Consider the following 20,669-nt stretch of genomic DNA (forward strand, 5'->3'; position numbering starts at 1 on the left):
CCTGAAACTGACTTTATCTACCGGCATCTGTATTAACTGACCAATCAAACACCGGTAGTCTATTTCTTAGTCTAGTCTTCTCCGAGACTACTCTTGTTTTTTCAAGATCTTTCTTTTTCTCGCTGCTAAAAGCGAGAGAGGGAAACGTTAACGATGGAGACCGAACGCTCGAGGTTATTAAGTTGTATATTATGACTTTTTGCTTTGGTTTTGTGGGCCCGTAATCGGCCCGTGGGCATTACAGGAGAATTATGCCCTAGCATTAGCCAATCATTAGCCAATCATTCCTTATATCAGATACTAAGCTGCAGTAACTAAATAACCAGGATACTCACTAAGGTGAAAGAAACTACATAACGCAATCCCGGCAGGTCCAATCGATGAAAATTGATCATCGGAGAGCAATCCATATAATCAATAAAAACTCATCGATTATTATTGATTAGTTCATCAATGAGTAAAAACGATACTCACAACTCCTTCGATTGTCTTAATATTTCCGATACCAATCGATTAATTTTATCGAGTATATCGATTATGAAATTCAATCGATTGGACTAGCTGGGCGCTATCGACAGGAACACTACTTAATTTAAAAAAAACTTTTTCCTGCTCTCCTGTCATTCCAAGCTTATTGAAAAACATAAATTCGGCTTTTGTTCACGTCCGAAACCAGAGCGCCACCATTCCGAGTAACGGCGACGGAGCAAGGGCAAATGCCTAATTCACGAATTAACCATCCCACCACTTTCCCATCCAGTGTTAAAATTTGAACACTACTCTTGACAGCGTCGCACACGATCAACTGGTCAAACTTGTCGATAGCGAGGCTAGCAGGACCTTCAAACTCTCCGATATCATACAGAGGAACCCCCTCTTCACTGAACACCTTCACACTATGAGCCATGCGATAAGACACGAAATACTGTCCCTGATGGTAAACAGCACACCACGGGAACGCATCGTAGTTTCTTATTCTGAAGGACCGCAACAATTGTGTGTGGTCAGGGGAGAGGACCTTGACTGATATGTCACCCGAGTCACATACCAGTATGTTTCCATCACTCCTAACAGACACACTGCACGGATTTATCAAATGCTCACTGATATGTTTGATGAACTGTCCATCCTCGGTAAATAAGGAAATTTTACTTGACTCCTGTGACGCTTCAGCAACGACTATGACGTTATGGAACTTTGAAAATGCGAGAGATCTTGGTTTTCGTGTTGGAGCCATGTCAACTACAGTTCTTAGATACTTCAAATCGGAATCAAACAGCAAAACTTTCTTGTTCTCGTAATCAGCCACAGCAATGTTTCCAGTCCTTTCACTTTGCGCAATGCTACAGGGAAAACGAAACTTAGCGTGCCCGCTAAACTCTTTTGAAACTGGTTGATATAAATTATGCGGTATTACCTGAATTCTCCAAGGACGATCGTTCAGCGGCATTCCGTTTACCCCGATTACTATGTCATGTTGGCCAACACATTCTGGCTTGTAGCGCACGCTGTAACTTCCGTCTTTCAAGCCTTCAAGCTTATTCTCCTCAATTTCTCCCGTGGGAGAGCGGATCATCACGGTCACTACATCTTCTTCATTATAAGCCTGATTTCCGTTTGAGTCTCTTGTTACGACTCTAAAGTTCGTTTCGTTACCTGATTTTATAACTGTTTCTGAGCCTTTGAGGTCTTTCAGCTCAGCCACCGTTCGCGACGGATCAGTGAAACTAGCAACAACTTGACCTGGGCCCGAACCTCTGAAACAATTTTCAATTTGTTCAGTGTCTTTATTTGGAATATAACTGAAGTGACGAGGTCTGTAGATCTCTGTTTCCGATGCGCCCAGGAGTTCCTCAAAACGACTAGTGACATTTTGCTGTGCTTGAAGGATTTCAGAGGCGATGTTTCTTTGTAAGACACCTTCTCCGCATTCAACAAATCCTTTTAGTTGGGAGACGACTAATTGAAAATTTTCTAGTTGCGTTGCGTGATTTCTCTGCTGTGCTTCATTAATTTGACCAAGCTTGGTCTTCATAGCCGTTTCATGTTCCCTCAAAGCTCTCATCAATTCGTCCACAATTGCTGTGATTTTATTTCCAGCGGTAACCATTTCGTGAGTCGTTCTCTTCATTACCTCGATTTGTCGGTTCATTTTTCTTTCAACGACGGCAACTTGGGCCTTTGCTTTGTCTATGACCTCTTTAATCTGGATCTTTCGTCCTTCCGCCGCTTGTTGAATATCAGCCAGGGTGTGACGATTGTGATTTACAAATCCGCACTTCATGCAAATACACACCTTGCAATCTTGACAAAAGTATTCCAGTGCTTCGTTTTGATGATACTTCTCTGTACACATGACCGGTCGCTGGATAACTCTTTGACGTCTTGCACTTGCAATTTCTCGATCAAAACATTGCGGTGACCTCTTGTAGTCTTCAATCGCTGATGCGCCTCAAAACAAGCTGTGCACAGAAAGCTCTGACAAATAAAACAATATGAAGTAACCGCGCTGTTCTCTTCGCAGCTATCACATCTTTGACCCTCGGTCTTTCCATCTTTCAGCGCGAGAATATCTACCAATCGATTAAGATGAAATGATGTGGGAAGACCACGGAACGTGTCTTCTTCCGGGATTTGAAAGAGAGTCAGACAAACCGGACATTTGATCGTCGGTTGCAGTTGTCTTCTTGCGAACGTTCCCAGTTTATCGAGGCAGTGCAAACAGAAAGAATGCAAACATGGCAGCGTCTTGGGGTCGTTGACTGTTTCTAAGCACAGTGGACATTCAGCTTCCTTCCTGAGATTTTTAAACAGTTGTTGAACATCCATGTAGGAATGTAGAAGGCAGAAGAAAGTCGCTTGGCTAGTTCCTAGTCTTCTTCATGTGGACGCGGTCATTTGCGTTACGTGGAGAGTGGAGAGTAGTCACGAGCATGCACTAAACGCACCATACACGTACACCAACAACGCTTGCTTAGTTGTGGAGAGGGAACGTTGCGCTGGCAAGAGAACGCCAGTGGTTTTTATTAAAATGCAACGTTTCACACGAACGAAAGCATTTGTCGAAGTTAAGCAATTTACTTACTCATTTCTCACTAAAGACTCGACTGTTGCTGGTTTGCACTGTCACGCAATCAACAATAAACATAGGCACGCAAGGCGTGCAAGAGTTAATTTTTTCCTGTGAAGTTTTGGAGATAGAAGTATTCATGGTACAGTAATGATTTGGTTAATTTGACAAGTTGTTTTGGTTGCGATGTTACATCGGTCATGGTAAGATAGCTAAATAGTAAGCCATAAAATGTTTGACTGAACAAACTACAGTAATTTGACACGTCTCCAGATTAATGTAGATACCATCTTATGTTCTAACAGGCAATTTGATTCGCTCTTTGATACAACCCGCACTGTCATTGGTGTGACACGCGCACATGAATAACTCCCTCGCTCACCGATCACATAAGCCTTCCAACCCCCAAGAGAAATTTTTGCTCAAAAATACTCAAGTTAATTTAGAGACTTTCTCGCATTTTATACAAGTCGTAAGTTTACCTTTTTACACAACACAACACAACACAACACAACTTCACCGAAAATAGAAAGAAAGAGAAAAAAAACCTCTGACACGTTGAAAGTCTGATTTAATTAAATGCACTTCAACTTGGTGCCACGCAGTCTTCAAAGAACATTTGAACAGTTTTCATACTTTTTACCTTTAAAAATATCGGACTGAAATGAATGTCATCAAATAAAACTATTAAACTGCTACTGCAGAGACGTAAAAACCGTCCAGAAACGAAACCTTCTTTTTTGTTTAATATCCTGGAAACAATAGCCGATAACTTGTCAGCTCTAATTGAATTTACTCCCATATAAAAAACAAAAGTGTTAAGTTACCATTTGTTACTAAAGATAGCAAACATCTCGTGGGAAAGAGTGGTGACGATTCGTCCGCTCTAATTGAATTTACTCCCTTGTGAAAAACAAGAGTGTCAAATTACACTTTGTAACTAAAAAGCAAAAATGCCTCGTTATATTTGCATGCAACAAGAACAAAACAATTGTTACCCGCACTTACTATTGTAAACGTTAGAACTGTTTCAAATCTAAAGTCTAGTCCCCTCTAAAACATGTCCTAAGAACTAGACGCGACGATTCGTGACCTCTAATTGAATTTACTCCTTGTGAAAAACAAAAGTATCAAGTTACCTTTGTAACTAAAAATACAAATATCTCGTTGCATTTGCATACTACTAACTCGCGAACTGTTTCAAACCTCAAGGCTCATCTCGTTCATTTAACTAAAATCCTCAGCCTAACCCACAGAAAATGTCGAAGTAAACCCAATATATGAATACTTCCTCCTCTTTTATAGAAGAATAAATATGGCCGTTCTGAACTCTATCGGGATCAAATCTTCTCACATACCATTTACCTTCACAACAAGAAATTTGATTGGCTGTTTATAGTAGATCCAATCTGATTGGTGTGACATACATACATCTCTCACTCACTCACTCACTCACTCACTCACTCACCCATTGACCCGTCCATAACAGATCCGACGCGCCGACTAAGAGGTATTTTTTTTACAAAAAAATAACTCAAAAATCGTAACCATTCAATACATTAAATCAAGAATCTGGGATATCATATATAAACAACCTTGCCACGATCTAGGTCCATGCGGTTTTTCATTCGTGCGTTATTCGGAAAAGCGTTTCACCCAGATTTATAGAGCTTTGTATGGAGCCTGAGGGGGGGGGGGGGGTATTCCCTTATGTGGGCTATATAGGTATGCGTGGTTCCAACGGGTATGGTTTTTCAGCCGTTTTGGTCATAAATAGGGTATCGATTGTAGCTGATTTTGTCCATTTTGGTCATAAATAGGGTATGGTTTTTGCACTCTAGCCTTGATATGTGTATGTTTTTAAGAACTGAGAAGCCACTTTTTCATCATTATCGAAAAGAAAATCAACAAAAGCCCTTCCCAAATTATTTTTACGGTAATTTAACATTGGTCTGAACTAGGGAACTAATTATAACGCAGGTCTGAAACAGGGTTTCGATTTAAGGGTCAGGTCATAAATAGGGTTTCGAATTTTTGGGCAGGTCATAGATAGGGTAGGGAAAATCGCAGATTTTGGTCATAAATAGGATAAGGGTTTTGGGAAGCGGGCCGCACACCCCCACCCAATTTTTCTGGGAGTACCCCACTCCCCCGGGGTATGGAGACGCCATGTTAACATGGTGGCCGTAAAGTAACAGAAACATCTGTCACTGAGTTTTGCTATTGAAACGAAAAATTATTACTCTAGAGTTCCGACACATTAAAAGTAATAATTCTTCTGGTACAAGAACTGTTCAGTTAGAAAACTCTTGAGCGACAACTCCTCTTTTGACCTACGCGAGAGCCTTGTCGGGACGCCATTTTAATGTCACGCAACGCATAAACTTGGAAATTCAAACGTCCTCTATAACAAAACGAAGAACCCTTTCGAGCTCAAACGTTGTAAAACGTCGTTCTTAGAGACTCCTATATCTGATGAAACTAAAACTTCAGGAGAATGGGAAATTTTTAATTGTGAAAATGATGACGTCACATGAAAACCAGCAATATTCAGGGGGGCCAAGATCCTGCTCATGGTGTGCATGGCAGGGGCCTGTACGGGTCCGCAAGTGATCCCCAAATTGGGCCACAAATGATGCCGGGCCGGAAGTGATCCCCATATTGGACGGCAAATGATCCCGACCAAAAATATGGAATGGCATGGATTTATATCAGAGGAAGGTGAAAACATATAAAATTTACACAAAAAATCATGTTTTATCGTTTTAAAGGAAATATTCCACACTTGCACTTTTGGTTTTCCAAGGCTATTGACTTAGAAAAACACTATTTAAATTCTATAAGGCTGTTAAGATTATTTTTAGTCTACTTTAATTTGTTCTTACTCTTCTACAAAGGCATTGAAAGAACTTTGTTGGCCAACAATTTTTAAACATAGGTTATTTCACCACTGTGTCTTCGTTTTTAAATATGTAAATGGCATTACAGATGTGAAGTTTGATACAAAGCGACTCAGTGACATCCATTCTTATAATACTCGTGGCAAATCCAATTTTTACTTACTGCGAGTTAGCCACAATATTATGAAAACAACCTCGCTCCCAGGGTCTCTCATCTTTTTAGCTCCAAGGGACGGTAAGATGAGAGACCTTGGGAACGAGGTTGCTACGAAAACAGCGCCTTTTATATCAAGGAATAGCAGAATGGAACAGTCTTGACAAATCAATACGGACATGAGGTCACTTTTACATTTTAAGCAAGCCTTGGAGACCACAGTTTTTTTAACTCGTTTTTCTCCTGTAATTTTATTGAACATTTCAATATTGCATTTTTTAACTTTTAATATACTATTTCAAACTTTCTTTTTTTTGGCAGGGCCTCACTGAATAACACCTTTGGTGATGTGGGCTCCCTGGTTAAATAACATTATCATTATTACATACCTGAAAAAAAGCTACCGACAACAGTAAATCACCAAGAAGTTGGAAGTGGGAAATGTACTAAGGACTTACATATCGCCAGCTGCCAACCCACAAAGATGGCAACTGTTTATTCCCTGTGACGAATGACCAGCTAATTCGCCTCGGAAGAGTATCGCACAGTGCCACAAAATTACGCTCTGACCCGGTAAACTCTGAACTAACCCAGCCACCCTGGACGGGACTGATTTCAGTGAATATATCACTCTTGGAGAACGGGACATCTATCTGCGTAGAATGACTATGGCTGATAAGTGGGGTGACTGGATTGCTTTATGGGCCCTAGTTAATATACTCGTAATTGCGGTTGCGAAAACATCAAGCCATAGTTAGTAGAGGAGACTCTCCTCTACTAACTATGATCAAGCCTATAGGAGAAAATATGCTTGATTACCAGGAGAAAGGGGATTGAATGTCATCTATCTAGGTGATTGTCAAAACGAAGCACAGGCCACTGGAGATATAATGGCCTTGTTTGGCCATTAAGCTGAGCTTCATTACCGTACTGAAATCAATGGCTTTTCAGGATCCCAACTACCAAAGCAAAAGTACTGCCGAGGAAAACTTACAGAATCTGGAAAAAAAAAATTGAATGCTACACACAAGGTGTTTTACAGGTCTATTCGGGTCTGTAATAGTTGCTTTATTTTATGGTTTCAATTTAGTTTGAAACTTTAGCCGTAGCACCACATGTTGGACGAAAGCTTATTACTCTAGACCATTGAGTTCTTCAGTTGTTGCCGTTGCCCCGTTGCTGCCAGCCGGGTGACGTTAATGGACTGATAAAATTGGATTTTACTATAAAACCGAAATAGTAATGTTTAGCTATGGAAGCATATGTAGCATATGTTACGTTGTCAACAAGAATCTGGACATAATTTTAAAATTGCAAAGAAATCAAATTTCCTGCCTGCAACCCAAGTCCATTTTAATAATTCACTGGTACAATTCATAGCAGCATTGTTAGCAACAAAATTCAGTCGAAAGTATGAAATGGAAGGTAGTTGTAAGCCATTATTTAAAATTGTTTTAATGAAACTATCGCTATTCACGCCAATTCCTTATCCACACCAATCCACCATCCATACCAGTCCTTATATTTTGGTCGGGATCATTTGCGGTCCAAAAGGGGGATCATTTCCGATCCGGGATCGTTTGCGGTCCAATTTGGGATCATTTGCGGTCCGGGATCATTTGTGGTCCCGGGATCATCTGCGGACCCGTACAGCCTTGTAAGCGGTTTTTACTGGAAGGCAGTTTGTTTCTATTAGGACCGAACGTTTTTATTATTATTTCCAAATTCGGGCAGCAAGGAAACAGCATTCAGGGGCGGATCCAGAAAATTCAGAGAGAGGGGGCCGAAGTAATTGCGACAGAGCGCAAGCCACCCTCTCCCCCCCGCCCCCACCCCTCTTCGCCCTCACGTCCCCACAACTCAGTGAAAAATACCGCTCCAAAGACGGTTGGTCAATTTTTTTCGAGAATACAAGGAAGACCTTCGCCTCCCCTACCCTGGCGAAATCCGCCATTGGCATTTGTTCTCCGAGGTCAAGTGACAGAAAATCTTGTGATCGTCTGAGACTGAGACGAGAATGCGCAGTCACGCAATGATATACCGTAAATGGTTGCCGTAATTTTATATCTCGTGATTCACTTCGTGTTTACCTTCCCTACAGAAATTCATCACGGAGCAAACCGCCTAGGCTCAAGGCGTTTGTAAATGGGGCAATGCGCTGCTACAGAACAAGATTATATAACTATAGACTCATCCGACGTGTACGACGGAGCCAAGTTTCTTTGCTTTCGGCATGGGGAAGGAACGTACCAGTACAGCAATGGCGATAGCTACAAAGGACAATGGAAATGGAATAAAAAACACGGACATGGAGTTTACAGGCATACGAGCGGAGAAATGTAAGTGATGTTTCTTGCAATTGCGTGGCTCATTTAATAGTATAGTGATTCATCCGTCTTTATGCATATTTAGAACTAGTTGTAAATTGTTTATTAGTTTACTCTTTAGCAATTTGACAATTTAATACGCGTACTTTTCTGGGAATCATACTAGGCAATTCTACTATAAATAGTCGGTCATAATTGTCAAGATATTGAGCTTAATTTTAAACCTTCATTACCCGAATAGCTGATCAAAATGATTGCAAGAGAGCCATTGCTAAGCTACTTTTCTGGGAATCATACAAGGCAATTCCACTGTAACTAGTCGGTCATAATTGTCACGTTTTAAACGTTCACCCGAATAGCTGATCAAAATAATTGCAAGTGAGTATTGCTAAGCTACTTTTCTGGGAATCATACAAGGCAATTCCACCATAACTAGTCGGTCATAATTGTCAAGTTTTAAACGTTCACCCGAATAGCTGATCAAAATAATTGCAAGTGAGCCATTGCTAAGCTTGTTTGTTGATATGTATTTTCTAACCATAGCTGATGCCGAATGAACTCGAATCCACTGAATTAACATATCGAGGATGCCTAATTTTGTTTGACCAACTAAACCGCCGACCCACTATATTAACATATATATTTGGAATTCTCTTCGGCTTGAATGGTTTTTACCGCAATCACACTCGACAGGTCATTATTTAAACCACAAGAATAGATTCCGGTTACAGGGAGAAAATATTTCGCTTGGCTTTCACTTTCATTTGCGAAAGTCGCTTCCAGGTCGTTAACTTTAATTTGGCACCACGGGAAAGAGAGACCCCGGGAACAAGTTAAAGATATATGCCCGGTCCCCGTCTGTAGGGACTTTAGGGAGTTTTAGCAAACCACGACGGCGACGGCAACGAGTACGTCACCAAACAAAAGGTTTAATGAGTGGAACAATGGTTCTGCATGTGCGTTTTGAATCTTGGTACATTTCTTTGCCGTCCTCTGCAAAACAACAACAGGGAGTTTAAGAAAACCACGACGGCAACGGCAACGGGAACGTCGCTAAACAAAAGATTTAATGAGCAGAACAGTGGCTGTGCACGTGCGTTATAATTCTTGGTACATTTCTTTACCGTCCTCGGCAAAACAACAACGTGAAATGACCAAATTCTGCGATGTCTGGAGAACGTGAACCACGACGGCTAATTTTTTTAAATTTTTATTTCAAATTTATCGCTATGTCCCAAATTCAGTTTCGTGATAGTTTTGACAGTGATAGACAAAGTAAATAACTTTAGAGTACCGCCAGATTCGTAGATAAAATATAAAATCATTTTTTAATCGACGTTGTCCTCGGCGTCGGCGTCGTGGATACTTGAACTCCCTGTTTTAACGTGAAATGACCAAGTTCTGCATAATTTGTAGAACGCGAACCACAATGGCTGATCGTCTTTTCAAATTGAATGCTGTCGATGCATGATTAGCCTGAGCAAGTTTTAAGACCGATAAGCGTACTGGACAGATTTACACAGTTGCGACAGTCGAAGGTAAAATATAATCATAGCTTTTACAAGACGTCGTCTTCGGCGTCGCCGTCGTCATTGCTCAAACTTCCATTTAGCAAACCACGACGGCAACGGCTACGAGAACGATACCAAACAAACGATTTAATGAGCAGAACAATGGCTGTGGACGTGCGTTATAAATCTTTGTACATTTCTTGAAACCTTTTGTTTGGGGACGTTCTCGTTGCCGTCGTCGTCCAGGTTTGCTTATGCTCCCTAAGCTCCCTTCTTTATAGGTAGCGGGCCGTTGACACGCAAAACGAAGGGCTCTGGGGACATGGGAAACCACATATCAACAGACTTCATCTTTTTTGTGTTGAAATCGCAGACAACAAGGATTTTTTTATGAGGACGACTACATTGGAGAAGACCCGGGTGACTTATTTGCTGCAACATCGTGTTTTTCGGGATGTTTTGGCAGTAATTCGGCGAAACCACTAGAAAGTGACAAAAACGAAGAGATAAGGTAAGATTTTTATCTTACTGTGAAGAAGTTTAACTCGGATGAAGGGGTCAGAAATTTTAAGCTGATTCCTCACATTTGCATTGCGCATCCTTACTGCACATAATTTATGGCGTCATTCGTGCGTGCTCGTGCACGCGCACATTGAAAACATGGCGGATTTGCCTTGATTTTGAGTTCTGTCAGTTGAAAAATGGCTATAGCTCACTAACGAGCTCGGGCACCCCAAATTTTTTTCCAGTCATTTTAATCAACTAATCATTAGCTTTGCGCGAGAAAAGACTGATTTGATTTCTATTGTTGAAAATTGAATAAATAAGGAAAATAGCAGCTGCACTGTAGTCTTTTCTATTTTGCAGTTTGATAGCCGTGGCAAGCAATAGACCATTTTACAGTTGTCTGCTCAGTGACCTGGCCTTTGTATGGCAGCGAGGCTAGAGTTGACCTTGTTTTGATACAGACCTCACTGCTTTTGTCATGTAAATGCACCTAGTTAGCATCAGAACAACTTGTTTTACACAACAAAAGCAGTGAGGTCTGTATCAAAACAAGGTCAACTCTAGCCTCGCTGCCATACAAAGGCCAGGTCACTGAGCAGACAACTGTAAAATGGTCTATTTGGTTCCAATATTTTAACAAATATTCAGCTGTCTGTCAAAATCAAACTTAAAAAGTTTATTTGTGTCCGACACAAGTATTGACTGTAGTTTGAGGCGTGTTTTCATGGGTCTGGGCTCACAAAGAGTTTACAATAACTTGGAATGCCTTCTTGTAATAAGCATTAAACAGGGGCGTTAAATAATGCTAAAATGGGACATTTTTAATGCCTCACTGCTCCTTAACGAACATGGGCACCCCCCTTTTTTATTTTATAATTGAAGTTCTCATATGATAAATATTCAGTGGACAAAGTTTGAACAAAAATCTATTGGCAGCTTTATTTCAGGGGAATTACCTTAACATGTAGGTGCGACCGCCGTTATCTTTGTTTGCCATCAAATTGGCGAATATTTGGCTTCATCGTTGAGCTCGCGCAGTGGAGAGTGTCCACAAATTTTTCTCTACCATAGATCAGGTTCCCGCATTTGACAAAAAAGCTTGTCGCGCTTCGCAGATTCTTGAGTTTGACAGGAGCTATTTTAGAAAATTTCGTCAAACTTAAGGACGTTCGCGTGAAAATTTTCCAACATTGATTTTTTTTGCGACTTTTACCACCGTAAGATGATGAGTTAGTTATGTCAGAAATGTAAAAAAAAAAAAAAAAATGGGGGGTCACCGACTTCGTTTTGGAGAGAACATGCCGGGAAGAACACACTAAATCTGAAAAAGTCGGGCTCCTTTTTGCGGATAAGGCCACAGTGTCTGTAAGCCCAAAAATATTGCAATTAGATCTTTGAAATGAAATGCTCTCTGCCAAATATTGTTTAAGTGGACCTATTAAGTGAATTTAGTCAACTGGTGAGGTTCCTTAAGGTGGCATGGTACCCTCAAATGGACCAAAAAGTTTGTTTAAATATGGTGAAGAAAGATCAATTGTGTGCTATTGCACTCAAGAAGAGAAATTAAATTTTGAAAGTTTTACTCAAAATGGTTGCTATGGAAACCAGCCACAGCCTTTTGAGGTAATGTTTTACAGTACTGACGCCAACAGTTTCTGCTCTTTCACAAAACAAGATTTGATTTTCAAGCAAGAATATCTTGCAAGTTTCTGTTTCGTTCTATGCAATAAACTTAAGTTTTGACAGTTAACTCTTGTTTTCAGTGCTTTCCACAGGCTTTATTTGGAAATAACCTTATTTTGCACCAAACCCAGTGAAACAATTATCTAGTGTCACGTGACAGGCGTTAAAAATGTTATGATTTTTTTAGTTTATTGCATCATGACACTATTGGTCTTTGATCAGCCCAAGTTTCGGGAATTCTACTTAAAAACCTTGCAAAGTAGAAATGTTGGCGCGAAGTCAGTCGGTACAAAAGTAAACTTTTGAGAAAAATGCGCTTCAAGTTTTTTACACGAAGTATTAAGCATTTAACGAGCCACAAATAGCGGAGGGGGGTGCAGATTGGATCTCGGGGGAGGGGGTGCAATGGTTGTTCTATTTTGTAAAAAGTTACCGCAGTTGTGGGAAATATTCCTTTTCATAAGGGAAATGAATGAGCCTGTGATGGCAATTTGAGGCAAAGCTTTTCACAAATAGTTATACCAATCGAGTTGTGCATGTCTCAAAAGTTTTTTTCTAAATAGTTTCGTTCATATAAGTTAAAAATAATCTATGTTTTTGGTCACGTTTTTATAGTAAACAGTCGTTGCTATGGCCGTTGCTACGTGAGAAAACTTATACCACTGTGTACTTTCCTTAAATTTCACACTCATCTGGAAGGAAATTCGGCAAGATCGTTTCAAAATGTTTTTGACAAGTCCTCGAGGGTCTTAAGTCTTGTATTTCGAAGAAATTGAATTTTTCATGTACATCGCCATATTTTAGGGTATCGTACCCCCTTAAAGACCACGGTTCGCATTTAGCGACCATAGCTTCACGCGCCTTGCAGACGCGAGATGGCAGGATTCGTTGTCCCGTGGACAGAAATCTTGAATTTTTTTGTAACTTCCCACATTTTTTTTTCAATTTTGGGCAATGTGGAGATAACTGTAAATAAAAACTGTTTCTGGAAAGAAAAGTAGGGGTCACCGAAACGTCCAAGATCGTTAAATCCAAGCTGGTTTTCAGTGTCACGCAATTCAAAATAGATCAAAATAAAAATTAAAACCGTTCAATAGATAAAGTCCTGAATCTGGGAAATGAAAGAAGGTAAATGTGCAAAGACTCGCGCCAAGATTCTGGTCACAGCAATTTTTCTTATGCAAGATATGCGGAGAAATTTTTTACCCAAATTTATAGAGATTTGTATGGAGACGCCATACTGATGCCCATCCGTATGGGCACCAACATGGCGGCCGGAAACCAACAGAAACATCTGTCACTGAGGTTTGCTACAAAAGCGTGAATTTATCCCTCGAGGAACTCTAAAACATTAAAATAATACTTTCTCTAAGACATTAACTGTGCAGATAGCCAAATTCCCCGGAATAAGTCAATTTTTAACCATCGTAACAGCTCTCTAGGCCGTCATGTAAATGTCGCGTCACGCAAAAGCTTAGAAATTCAAGCGTAGTGTATCACAAAACCAAGAACCCATTCGGAGCGAAAATTTCTCCGAATATTAGTTTTCAGCTGCTCTTATACATCATTAAAGTAAAATCTCAGGAAGATCAATAGTTTTGTACAGGGGGGGGGGGGGGGGGGGGCAAGCAGCAAGGCCTGGAACCGAGTTTCTATGATCGCCCTAGTTAAGAAATTTGGCCGAGCGAGACTAAGTACTGGTTTGTGGAAAACAAACATGGCGGACTTCGATGAGCGGGATGCGTTTGTAAAGTTTTGTAAACGTCCTGCATATTTCACGTTCAAACCTCTAAGAAAAAGTTCCAGTTGCCCTACATCTAAATCTTGGACATTTTGATCGAGGCATCGGGGATAAATATTCCAACGTAAACCTGCGAGCGGGAACTCCACAGTGTGAGCCAGATTGCAGGGATGAATATTTCATTCGAGCATTTTTTGTAGCGGTGTCCTATCGACGGGATAAACTGAAGTATTTCTATATTTTCGGACTCCCTGATGGTAAGGGTTGCTTATTTTGATCAGCTTAACAGCTTCGTGACCCTTTTTGTTTGCGTTTAACTGACAGGGTTAAAGCAGGTTTCATATGGCGCGTTTCTGTTACGTTACTACAAGAGGACTGTTTCAGTTTCAGGTAAAGCATTTTGGCATTATTTATGAAAGTGAATACTGGATAGGTCCCTCGGCAGAATTGAGAATTCATCACCATCTCTTTGTTTACGACAATAATTGTGTCGTTGATTGTTTTTGTTTCTTCATAGTCATCCTTAGACTTTTGTTTTGGTATTCTTGACTTAACGGCTTAAATAATGGGTCCAGTCAAGTCGTTGAAATGGAGAGTATGTAGGAAGTAAGACTTTACCACCACATTTTGTTGCTCTTTCTGTAGCCCTTTCCCTGGCACTAATTTTTTATGCCACCTCTCAATCAGTTTTCAAAGGGTTCATGCTCTGCTCTTGCACTAAGAATTGTCATTCGAGACAAGTAATATTAAAAACTTCATTCATCTGACTTTATATTAGTCTTCCTTATTGTCTTAATTAGCTATCCTTCCTTTACAGGAACAAGCCATTGATAATCAACACTTGAGACCAAATTTGATATATTAACATCCTTATTCATCTTTTTGCCTTAGAGGAATAAAACAAACCTGATCCTTTGGTTACCGGTCATTTGATTAGCCACTAGCCAGTTGGCCCCCAACCACAAGTTGATTAGCCCCTTACTCATGCTTAAAAAACAAGAAATATACAGTTTTTTTAATTTCTGGATGGGGGCTTATCAACTTCTGGTTGTGGTTTAAATGGTTAGGGGCTAATAGACTTGGGGGCTAAATGACTGTTACTGATCCCTGCGCTTGATCTCTTTTCTTGTTATTCTCGAAAGCCCTAAAGCCAAGTCTCAAAATTGGCCTCTTTCAAATGTTGTGGAGGTTCTGTTGACTCAGGTTTGCCCAAGTTAAAGTTAGTTGTCTGGATGAATGACCATTTTACCTGCCTCCCTCATTACTAGCACTCAACTACAGGTGACATGGCTCATTTGTCTTCCCTGGGTGAGTATATGGCAGCCCGATTTTGATATCCAGAAGTATTATGGAGCTTTCCCCCACCACACAAATAAAATTGATGCTTATCACCAGTGCAAATCATGCCAAAGCATGTGAGCAGCTGCTTTCTTTATTTTCACGGGTCAATAACTTGTAAATGAAACACCTCAACCTAGTAAGGGTTCACATTGAGTCTGTGCCTAGCAAATAGTCCATTTTGGACATTCCCATATGCAGAAGCAGAAAAATGATTTCAAATTTGCGAATTCACATTGGTACTGAACAGTAAAGGATGGAGGTTTCAAACCCTCCATAATTTATCACTGTATTATCGAGACATGCAAACCGGTAGCTATTTCCAATGTTGTTGACTGAACTGCAACTGCCTTCAAGTTTCATGATTTAAATAACTCGAAAAAAAGTGTTCAGACTCAACATATTACAGGAAAATCATAGCGTAATTGCAGTCTTTCATAAGAGAGTAAGTTAAGACGGAAAAAACTTTCGACAGAAAAGCTTGTTTAATGTAAGCTCCAGTTTAAAGGTACAGCTCTGAACAGTTGAGAATATTTTAAAGACTTATGTTAGGAGGCTTCGCGATATATCTTGAATGGCAGACATGAAACAGTTCGACATCGCTATTTTCCACAGAAATTAGAGAAGAATAATTGGTCGGTGCGAAGATAGAAGGTAATAAACCTTGAAATTTCCACAGCAAAATAAAAACTTCAGCTTCGTTCTCTTTCTGAGACGGGGAAACCTCTCCAGGCAACCGAGAATGCAACCACGCTCGCCAGGAAAATAGCACAAAGCTGGTCCTTCATTCCCTTAATCCTGATTGTCTCAGAGCTGTCGTAAATTGCTAACAGCGAATAAAAAGTTATCGAATCGAAGGCAAATCCTGAACAAAAATGGCGGCGAAACATGTTTCAGTTTAGTCGCGTTATTTTCGCGTTATGCGCATGCTCGTTACGGTTCTCAAATGATTGACAGATTTCTTTACTGGGGCGATCATAGGAACCAGAAAAGCGGCGAGATCAGAGGTAGCTGCCAGCCCCCCCTGGTTTTGTAGTTTGAATTTTAGTGACGTCACGTGAAAACCAGCTATAGCAATGGCCATCTACCCTATCATTATTCATTTTATTACTTAGGCCCAGTTCAGGCGCCGAACTTTTCATGAGCCGAACTTAATTCGAATTTGGACCGACCCAAATTATCAAAAGTACGCCTGTTGACTCAGACGTCGAACTTAATTTAGTTCGAGCCAAAACACGTCGAAACATCAGCGGTTTTCAGGCAAGGTATATGCACACCTGTATGCATTAGGTTCGGCACATGAAAAGTTCGACCTCTGAATCAAAGCCGTTCCAAAGCCGAAATTCCCGGCTGAGCTAGGCGGGAAGAACGGCTGAGCCGTTCCAAATTTAAATAGCCGTTCTTAACTGATTCAAACGCCGAACTTTTCATGTACTTAATTCAACGTATTAGGTTCGGCTCATGAAAAGTTCGGCGTCTGAACTGGGCCTTAGCGCGCGCTCTCATGTATGACGTGGTGTGTGAATTTGCGTGCGCAGTAAGGATGCGTAGAAACAATTAACGCGAACGTCCTTCAACAGAATATAATTGTTAAAACTTTAAAATACCGAAGAATGATGGAACTTGTTGGAATAAAAAACCGCGTTTTAGCAAGCGTCCGACATTTAATTCATTCATAAGCTAGCTTCCAGGTCACCTTGAAAACCGCCCCGTAAAAAATGACAAAAACCGAATTGATCCAAATAAAAATAATATTTCCATGTACATTGGAGATAATGGTTGACTTTCAACGAAAAAACTAAGGCTAATCGGTGGAGGTCCGTATTTAAATATGACAATTTATACTGAAGCCTGCAGGCATGAATTTATATCCCGAAAGAGAACCGGCTCGCCATTACAGTTGTTTTTTGTATCTACACACCATTTTTGTACTAAATGAGTTTTAAACTGAAAGATTAAAATCTCTGTCATTATCTCAACCCAAATCTTCAACACTGCTTACTGACCTCTGAATAGTAGTTTGTAGTACTGGGTAGTTAGAGTTTTTTTCTGTTACCATCTGTAGAGATCTAACGCCCCCAGGATCTCAGATCTAACGCCTCCAGATCTAACGCCTCCCGAACGCCCCGAATAATATATTACTCGTTTCCTAGCAATGGTGGATATTCGACAATAATTTATCTTCAATTATTTTAGTTTTGTAAACCCGACTACAGTGAAATGCACGCATGATTTAATTGCCAAAGATCCAAACAACCGGCTGAATATTATCTACACACCATTTTTGTAATGATTTAATCTCTGAAATTTCAACTCAAATTTTCGACACAAGCTAACGCGATAACTTCGGATCACATTTTATAGTAGTTTGTAGTAGTCCGAGGTTGTACCGCCTGCAGAGATCGAACGACCGAATAATTCAACAATCGTTTCCTGGCAATGGTCGATATTCGACAATAATTTAGCTTCATTTATTTTATTTTTCAAATCCCTTCATTGCCATGTTCATTCAAAAACCTTCAGTGAAATGAAGTTTAAGGGTGTTTTCCTTTTTATAGTGGCCGCTACTACCATTTTAATCGTCGGCTTTCTTGTTCATGTGAACAACACGCACGTCATCGGGACCTTCACTGAAAGGGTGGAAGATGTCTTCTCAGCTGTATTTCGCAAGTATTCAATACACAGAACCACAGAGTCGACAACTCGAAAACCATTTGTTTATCTCACGGAAACTGAACAATGCCTTCCTCCATACTTGGCTTCATCTTCTCACATTGGTGATCCCCAGACCTGCAACTGTGATGTGATAGTACTAAGTTACCGAGCAAAGTGCCAAGAAAACAATCGATCACATGTGAGTTATTTGTTTGATCCTAATACCCTGTTTGCATCTGGACGAAATGTACTTTTCTTTGCCGCAATGGATAGAAGACCGGGCTATCATTACTACATATTTTTAAACGACGACACGACTCTCCATTACAATAAATTTGCCCCTGCGAAGATGAAAAAGCTGTCACCTTTCCGCGCTGTGGAGACATGGCTGTTAGATTACGAACCGGTTGTGGGTGTGTTGGATTATGATCATCATGGAGCAGACTATATTCTTAAATTCAGGAAACAGTCGTGTGGTATAAACGAAACGGCATCGCTAGTCCTTCCCACAGTATTCTACGATGCACTGTTTAACGCTTACCATCACAAAGCTATTGAACATATCCTTCCCTATCCGACACAGTATGAACGAGGATGTGTTTTTTGTAGTAATAGGCAAGCCATGATAGCCGTTGAGGTCAAATTTGGTGGCCAAGCACTCCTTTTTGCTCCAGTCACTGGTGGAAATCCCCTACATCGTAGGGATGATAATCGGCGGCTAAAGATGGCGGCCAGAGAGCGGGAATTTGTCGAGTACATCAGACAAGAGGCCCCTGTAAAGCTAAGAAGTCATGCGATATTTGAACAGTTGAAACTAACAAAAGTGACGAAATACCTTAGTGAACGATCCAGGTCGTATTGTGCCAATGTTACTCGCCATCAACCCATTATTCCATACAAGCATTTGCTTAGTGATTCTTGACCCTTTCTGGCATTGGGACATTCAAAAGATTGGGACATTCAAAATGTAAGTTGTGCGTGTGTTTCGTCTTCACAAAACTTAGCCTGCGAATAGGGTGTCGGCGAGGAAGAGGCATTTTGGAGAATATTTTTCTGAAGAATTTTGAAGAGATTGGATCATTCTCCAGATAAACCAATGCCTGTGGGCCGGCCAACATTGCAAAGAATGCATGCAACGGCTTCAAAACTTTAATATGTAACTCTACTGGTAAAGTAAAAGTGTGTAAGCATTGAATTTCTTAGTATTGTTAGTTATACATTCAAATTTTTAATGGTCACATTCTGGTTGTTCCTTGATTTTCTTGGTTGCTTTCCGAGAAGTTGTATATCAGTTCCGCTGGCCAACGTATTTCGCAAGAAGGACGACCATTGTGAACAGAATAGCTGGCAAAGCAATGAGCCGATCTTTCGCGTTTGGAGTCGAAATACCAAATATATTTAAAAAGACTATATATTTGGTATGCAGCAAAGATGGTTGTATAATTCTATCCATCGATAGCTTTGACAGTGGCTTTTAACCGAAACTTTGTCAAAAATTATGTGCGAGGTTTTGACGCTCGAGAAGTGTTTTCCATGTCGTCTCATTTATTTGTATAATCACAGTCGAGCCTCCCGTAAGCAACCACCCAAAATGTCAAGCCTAGGTGGTCGTTTACGGGAGGTGGTTGCTTACGAGAGATAACACCATATTGGGTCAAAATTTTGCCACATTAGCATATGGTAACTATAGAGACTTGCCCCATGACTGACTTATTTTATTCAATTTTGAGAAAAAATCCGGTACTTGCCATTGATAAATTTCCGTCCCCTGTACAACCCAGGAGTGTGATAATATCACAACATCTTATTATCCAATTTTCGCTCTAATATCTATGAAGTGGTCGCTTACGGGAGGTAAAAGGCAAAAGAGATTTCAAACTTTTTACCCAAACTAATAGAGATTTGTATGGAGACGCCATGCTGGTGCCCATCCGTATGGGCACTAGCATGGCGGCCGGAAACCAACAGAAACATCTTTCCTTCTCCCTCACTTCGTTCGTACGAAGGAAAATCATTTTCCTTCTCCAGAACGCTGAGGCATAACACAAATACACAAGACTGTAAGGCAGGCAGAGTGAGGGCACCTGCCCGACGATACTTTAATTCATTTCACACTAAGCTAGGCAAATAAGTACAAACAATGTGAGGAGGGAAAACTGGCTACATCTTTACGACTCAAAAAGCCTAAGTAGGAAAATATTTAGTTGGTTGTAACGTACTTTCCAGAGAATCTTTAACATACATATTCTTAGCTTTCTCTGATTTCCATCGCCCGTGAAGCATTAATAACCTATCAGAGGCACCTGATTTCATAAGATTGTCTGCTATAAAGGTAGCACCGCCTGATCTAAGGCTATGAGTACTATAAGGGATGAAGTTAATCCCTATAGCTGAAAGCGATTCTTTAATTAGCTCTCTACACCTAGTATAACTTAGTCTCCTAGGGCCTAGAGTATACAAATTGCCCTTCTTGACAAATTTAAGGGTTCTAAAAATGTGAGCAGATGAGCTTAGATCAATACTTGCTGCTGAAAAATAACGGGCTAATAATGAATGAGGACATGCAAGACCACCACTTTTAGAAATAAACACAATATTGCCTTGCCTACATTGATCAGTTTTGCTATGCTTAACATTAATCTCTAGATGATCATCAAAAACTACAATACCCGAAGCCTGTATATCCAAAAGCTCATTAACCCTGAAGAGGCCATAAAAGCCTAAAACAAAAATTAATGCTGTACGTAAACCACTAAGATTACAGCCTTCATAAGCAAACTTAA

The 20,669-nt window shown here is 40.4% G+C and overlaps 2 protein-coding genes and 1 pseudogene across 2 annotated transcripts in view; 2 read left to right on the forward strand and 1 right to left on the reverse strand.

Moving 5' to 3' along the window:
• Positions 1 to 566: 566 nt before the first annotated feature.
• On the reverse strand, positions 567 to 3,042 carry LOC145490093 (E3 ubiquitin-protein ligase TRIM45-like; annotated as a pseudogene).
• Positions 3,043 to 7,630: 4,588 nt separating this feature from the next.
• LOC145490075 (uncharacterized) overlaps positions 7,631 to 20,669 on the forward strand; it is a 38,687-nt gene continuing 25,648 nt past the window's right edge. The window contains exons 1-2 of the mRNA XM_081469183.1: positions 7,631 to 8,463; positions 10,336 to 10,473. Coding sequence (XP_081325309.1) covers positions 8,270 to 8,463; positions 10,336 to 10,473 — 332 coding nt within the window. The 5' untranslated portion in view covers positions 7,631 to 8,269. The remainder of the gene's footprint in view (positions 8,464 to 10,335; positions 10,474 to 20,669) is intronic.
• Positions 17,759 to 18,858, forward strand: LOC145489132 (uncharacterized). The gene has a single exon (XM_081468043.1). It carries the CDS (start codon positions 17,759 to 17,761, stop codon positions 18,806 to 18,808), a length of 1,050 nt encoding a protein of 349 aa, XP_081324169.1. The 3' UTR covers positions 18,809 to 18,858.

Source organism: Orbicella franksi, chromosome 6, assembly GCF_964199315.1.
Source record: "Orbicella franksi chromosome 6, jaOrbFran1.1, whole genome shotgun sequence".
NCBI classification, from domain to species: domain Eukaryota; kingdom Metazoa; phylum Cnidaria; class Anthozoa; order Scleractinia; family Merulinidae; genus Orbicella; species Orbicella franksi.

Bases quoted from the DNA above. Each gene is read 5' to 3' on its own strand.
- LOC145489132 (XM_081468043.1), top strand. From the start codon at position 17,759: ATGAAGTTTAAGGGTGTTTTCCTTTTTATAGTGGCCGCTACTACCATT.